This window comes from Miscanthus floridulus, chromosome 9 (genome assembly GCF_019320115.1).
Source record: "Miscanthus floridulus cultivar M001 chromosome 9, ASM1932011v1, whole genome shotgun sequence".
Taxonomy (NCBI): domain Eukaryota; kingdom Viridiplantae; phylum Streptophyta; class Magnoliopsida; order Poales; family Poaceae; genus Miscanthus; species Miscanthus floridulus.
The window spans coordinates 131,703,131-131,709,653 of NC_089588.1; the positions used below are offsets into that span (position 1 = coordinate 131,703,131).

At 45.0% G+C, this 6,523-nt stretch overlaps 1 protein-coding gene across 1 annotated transcript; it reads right to left on the reverse strand.

Annotated features, from left to right (window-relative positions):
• Window positions 1-299: 299 nt before the first annotated feature.
• Window positions 300-2,689, reverse strand: LOC136480957 (probable Histone-lysine N-methyltransferase ATXR5). Its single transcript, XM_066478369.1, has 5 exons — window positions 2,578-2,689; window positions 1,221-1,384; window positions 1,038-1,138; window positions 563-775; window positions 300-459 (listed from the first exon to the last, which is right to left on the reverse strand). The coding sequence occupies exons 1-5, from the start codon at window positions 2,687-2,689 to the stop codon at window positions 300-302; spliced, it is 750 nt and encodes a 249-aa protein (XP_066334466.1).
• Window positions 2,690-6,523: the final 3,834 nt, after the last annotated feature.

Here is a 6,523-nt window from a genome sequence, read left to right on the forward strand (position 1 = left end):
ATAGTTAACTCTACTACAACATTCTTCTTCATTTTCTAACATTCTAATAAATAGGAGACACATAGACAACTATTTACTCTCACAAAAGGGGTAGAAATCTCTAGAATAAAAAGAATAATAATGGGAAGATTCATCTTGATTGCAGGGACAATGATGATTCCTCTTGGCTCCTATAACTGAATTAGTGTACTACTTCACAGGAACTTATCAATTTCTGTCATTATGATCTCTTGGGTGGTAAAGCTGTGTTTCACCAAGCCTCCTTTACTACTGGTCAGGTTAGAACTATTGGGGTTATGTTAGAGGAAATGGTGTGTGGGATACACATGCTCATACCCATTGTAATCGTAATATAGCTTATCACCACAAGCTATATCACGACAGGCCACCAACAAGACATGGCTCTCCCCATCGATGTTATACTGCACACACTTGACATTTTTCTTCTTCTTACCATCCCTGTAACAGTTTCAAAGTTAGAATACACACATCCTTTCTTTGAGGTGACAACACAGTACAACAGTTGCAAACTGAACTTATGGGTACAAAACAAACAACTTACGGTGTGTGGTTATTGATGCCACTGAAAAAGCGAGAAATGTTCCCCCGCTTGTCAGGGCAAATGACCAGATTTTGTGAAGGATTAGCTGACAGGAGGAGCGACATAAGACAGTCGCAATCATCGTTTGCTTTGTTCTCTAGATAATCAACATCCCTACAATATTCAGCTAGGAAGGTCATATCCTTTATTTTGCCATCAGCCTGCACAGTGAAACTGGAAATATATATGCATGTGTCATTTCTGACTAAAAATGTAAAGGAAAAAGTGTGTGTGTATGCCATAGAGTCCACTGTTTTGCTCTCACAATTTGTGTGTATAGTGTGTGACACTGGAACGCTGCAAGCAGTGTTGCACACACAAGTTCTAGTGGCATGCACACGAATGGCAAAATTGGATAGCAACACCACAAACTATGAATTAAATATACAAATTTCAAATAAGTAATTAACTGAGTGTAGTGAGTTCAAGATAGTACCCTTCCTGGGAATCAAAGACCACGAGAAGTGGAGGAAATTCGCCTCTTTTTTGCATGGTTTTGCATAGCTCTAAACTTTCCTTATCCTCTTTGTGCAGAACCTTGAAAGTCGAGGAGAGCAAAATTAGAACAACAAAACACCAAATGGTTATTACAGAATTTCATGTTAAAAGATTTTCTAACCTGTATACCGCCTACCTCCAATCTTGCCAGATTGGAAGATCTTGGAGCCATATTAGGCATATAAGTCAGTTCATTACAAAACTCTGTTTTGGAAGTAGTCAAGGCAGAGGCCAGAGACGCTAGTTGTTTGAGTCTTCTAGCGAGGCCGGCCACCGAGGCGCCCGCTGCGGGAAAAGGGTTTACCGCGGCGGGCCACCTTACTTGCCCGCCGCAGGAAAAGCGATTTACCGTGGCCTCTAGGCCGCGGCGGACGGCTTTGCCCGCCGTGGGAAACCGAAAACGCCCGCCTCCAGTAAAGTTTGTGTAGTAATGGTTACCATTACTAATTAAAAGTCATGCAAAACTAACACACGCTGAATGTTAGATCCCCACCAATTTCTAGTCAAGATGTGGATCTAGATAAATTAACTAGCAATGATGGCAGGGAAATGAGCCTGATCACCATCCCTATGAGGCTCTAATCATAACAACTCAATTCTTCCTTAATCCCCTAATTCTTAGACGACCTTTGGTTATATGGCCCAATGGCCATCACCCGACAGAGGCGCAAACTCCGCAACTTCACTGACAAGATGCTAACAAACGCCCAGCAACTCATAACCTGATCCGCCTTAGCAACTAGTGGACCCTGACCCCTTCTTCTGGGTGTGTTGCTTGCCAATGGAAGTGTCTGCAACACTTGCATCCTCCTTGCTCGTTCTTGAGCTAGAATGAGCGATAAGTTGGCTTGAACTCCTCCAATGGACCCCAGGTGGATTCGGCAGGAGAAACGACAATACAATGTAGCTTGACTTCTATTTCTTACATTTGTAGAACTGCAGCTTCGCTCTTCTGACTTTATTTTGCAAGACAACTAGAATGTAGCTTATGATTGATTTGTTGAACATTATACTATCTGATGTAGTACAATTTTAAGATATGATTATTTGTACCAAGACTACTGAGAGCAACATTTACCGCTTGTGTGGATGCATGATTAAATGATGATTATTAGATTATGTGTATCAAGACTACAAAGTGTGACATTTAGGATGCATGATTAAATGAGCTATGGATCACTGATTTGAATGGTTAAATGATGGTTTCTGGATATACAGAATTAGCTTTCCCTGATGGTTCTAGATTGTGTTGGGGGCTGTGCCATTGAAGTTATTGAGGAACACCACATGGAACACATTATGGATGTGTCTTTGGCGGGCAACTAGAGCCAATAGGTGACGAAATTAATGCGCTTGAGCATTGGCACCCACCCACAAGACTCGGTGGTCATGGCACCAGAATTCCATTGACCGATGCTCGAAATCCCATAGGATGAGACCCAAGGGCTTGAGCTAGTGGCATCCCATAACAGGGTCACAGTCATCGAGGGGGATCACGAATAGGTTGATGAAGAACTTAGTGTTGCTGTAGACAGGAACGCCAGTGCAGACCCTGGACGAGGGCACCAAATCACAGTTGGTGACCCCCATGGTGAGATCAGGTCATGGCTCCAGGTAGTGGTCGAGGTGGCAGGCGGTGTTCGTCGAGATGGAGTGGTTGGATCCGTAATCAACCAAGACCCAGAGCAAAGCACCGGTGATGACGGTGGATAGGTGCATGGTGCCGGCTGTCTTGATCTTTGTGAGGGCATGCACAGAGATTTTAACTTTTTCTTTGGAGGTCGGGTCCTCCTCTAGAGCACCATTGAGTGGGACATCGTGGACCAACTCCATCATGTGTGCGCCCTTCCTAGAGCAGGACTTGTGACGGTCCTTGGTGAACTTTTCCTAGCAGTTGAAACAAAGTCCATCCGCCTAGCTTTGGGCCATCTCCTGCTGTGTCAAGCACTTCAAGCTAGCGCCCACCAGCGGTGCACCCTTTGTCAGAGCTGGTGGTGTGGTGATCGGTGCATTTGTGCCTGAGGTTGGTGTGCACGGCGAAGCCACCGCCGCTGTTGGTTCTGGGTGTTGTGAGACCGCGGAGGCACATGGGTCATGCCCTGGTTGTTGACCACGTCCAAGTCTAGGAAGCGCTCGAAGGCCCACGCGAGACCCATGGTGTCATCAAGGGTCGCTAGGTTCTAGAGTTCCACATCGGTATGCAGGGAGTTGCGGAGGCCAGTGGTGAAGATGTCAATCTATTGCAGTGCTCCATGATGTTCTTGCAGCAGGCCACACATGGGGTAACTTCGATGGGTACTAAGGGAGTAGTTGCGCATCGGGGGGCAAAAACGGCGCTGAACCAGGTCAATGAATTCTAGCCATGTCGGGGCACTGTGGTTCTGATCCAGGCGATAGTACTAGTCTTGGGTTGCACCATCCATGTAGGAGGAAAGACACACCTTCTCACTATTTGGTGTCAACGGCACGGACGAGTTGCTGCGCTTTGTGGAGCCAGACCACTAGATCGACGGTGTCATCGTAGCCCGGGAAACACAGCTTGTTGGTGGGCTAGGGAAGGGGAGGATTCGGTGGAGCGGAATCAGGCTTCCCCGTGTTCTTGCACTGTAGGAGATGCCTGACTCAATCTTGTCGGTCCGTAGCCTATTGATGGCCAAGATGAGGCGGCTCTCTAGTGCCCTTTCATCATCGACACCTCGTTCTTGATGGAGGAGAGGTCGGCGAGGATGGTGTCCATGGCAGCCTTGAGATCGGCACTAGTCTACCAAAGAAGATATGGTTGAGTTGTTGGCTTTATTGATCTGGCTAAACTAGCAATGGTGGCAGGGAAATGAGCTTGATTGCCCTCCCTAGGAGGCTTTGTTCATAACAACTGAATTTCTGCTTAATCCTCTAATGCACCCGGTAGAGGCACTAACAAACAAGCTGACTTTACTTGCTTAATCCTCTAATGCACCCGACAGAGGCACTAACAAACAAGCTAACTTCACTTGCTTAGTCCTCTAATGCACCCGGAAGAGGCACTAACAAACAAGCTGACTTCACTCGCTTAATCCTCTAATGCACCCGGCAGAGGCAATAACAAACAAGCTAACTTCACCGACAAGATGCTAACAAACCCCCCAACAAGTGATAAGTTGATCGGCCTTAGCCACTAGTGGAAGCTAACCCCTTTTTCTTGATGGTGTATTGCCTGCCAATGTAAGCGTGTGCAACAACATCACTTTTGATGTAATCACTACGCCAGATTTGGACATCACTACCGGCCTCATCACTGCCGGATTTGTAACAACCGGCAGTGATGTACCTTCACTGCCGGTTATGAGCTTGAAAATGAAAAAATGATTGAGGCTAGGCTAAAACAGGCAGTGAAGGACCACATCACTGCCGGTTTGTGGCTTGAACTGGCAGTGTTTTGGCGGCCACTCATCACTACCGGTTTAAGCCAATAGCCGAGAGTGATTGGGATCTATCACTGTCGGTTCTAGCCAAGAACCGACGGTGATAAGCCTATAACACAAAAAGGCTACAGCCGTCCTCTCCTTCTTCCTCTCTTCCATCCCAAGAACAGAGGTGCACGTTTGGACCCTTCCCTCCATTGTTGCGGCTGTTCTTCACCATGAAACTAGTGCTTGGATTTTGAAGAATGGTTGATCTTTTTGCTTTAAGGTTAGTAACAAACATCCACTCCTTTGATTTTGTTGATTAATTAGCTTCATTTTGATGGCTACATTACTTGATTCTCATTCTAGTTCTTTCTCCATTCTAGAGAGCACTTTTCCAATTGGACATTTATGCAAGGCTCAAATTGTGGTGAATCCATCATCCAAACGATTGGTGTCTATGAACACATTTAAATTCCTAGCTAATTATTCCATGGTGGTCAAGATCATCATTGTTAGTATGTGATGCTATAATTAGTTCTTAGAAGTAGAGTAGAATAGATGTTCTTCATTATTGCGCAATAATTGTTTTTTACTATGATTTTTAATTTACAGGACCGGGGCTACCAATTTCAATTTTCCAATAATTTGTGTACAATAATGTTTTCCAAAAATTGTACTTTCAATCTACAATTGTTGTTCATGAAGCTCAATTTCTTATTAATTCTTTATAATTACTGTCTCAGTATTTTTTGTGCAGAGATGGATCGAGAGTGGATGCATCTGTCCCGAATGGACAAGCGGTATATGCATGGCGTCAGCCAGTTTATCACCGATGCCAAAGCCCATGCTGGGAATAGAAACCATGTCTTCTGCCCATGCAAAGATTGCAAGAATCATAGGAACTTTCATCAAATTGAGTCTATATGATCGCACTTGATTACCAGGGGATTCATGCAAAACTATACGATATGGACTATGCATGGTGAGGTTGGTGTGAATGTTCTGTAGGAAAACAATGATGATGTGGACATGCTTGACGTAGCCATCCACGATGCTGACTAGGAACCTGGTGTCAATACGGAACCTATGGCCACAGTTAATAATGTGTTTAGGAACACGCTAGCTGACGACACCGAGGATAACGATGGCATTTCTCAGCTGCTACGTAATGTAGAGACTGGATGTCTTAGTGAAAGACAGCTGAGAAAACTAGAGAAAAATGAGACAAGATGGCAAAACACCATTGTATAGGAATTATCCAATGAGCAAACTGGAAGCCGATATCATTCTGTTAGAGTTCAAATCGACAAATGGATTGAGCGATAAAGGCTTCGATCAGTTGTTAGGTATAATAAGAAAAATGCTCCTAGAAAAAAACAAGTTGCCAGAAAAGACATACTTGGCCAAGCAAATGATTTGCCCCATCGGCCTCGAGGTTGAAAAAATCCACGCATGTTCCAATGATTGCATATTGTACTGTAGAGAAAAATACAAAGACTTGGACAAGTGTCCCGAGTGTGAAGCCCCACGGTACAAGGAAGGGCTGTCAGATGAGGGTGCCAAGACCAGAGGACGTCCTATTAAGGTCGTTTGGTACTTCCCTATAGCTCCCCGGGTGCATAGGTTGTTTGCATGTGCAAAGTCAGCCAAGCTATTGCGCTGGCATGACGAAGAGCGTAAGAAAGATACAATGATGAGGCACCCCACCGATGGGCATGACTGGAGGACTATCAATACTATGTGTCTATAAGGACATCGGTGGAGAGGTAAGGCACCTTTGGTTTGCTTTAAGCACAGATGGGATGAATCCTTTCGACCAGGTTAGAAGCAATCATAACACCTGGCCAGTGACGCTCTATATATACAACCTTCCACCTTGGGTCTGTATGAAGCGGTCGTACATCCAGATGCCACTACTGATCCAAGGGCCAAGACAACCTGGGAATGACATCGATGTGTTTCTAGAACCAGTGATCGATGAACTAGTGGAGATTTTTGAAAAGGGTGTGCCGGATGTTTGGGACGAGTACAAAAAGGA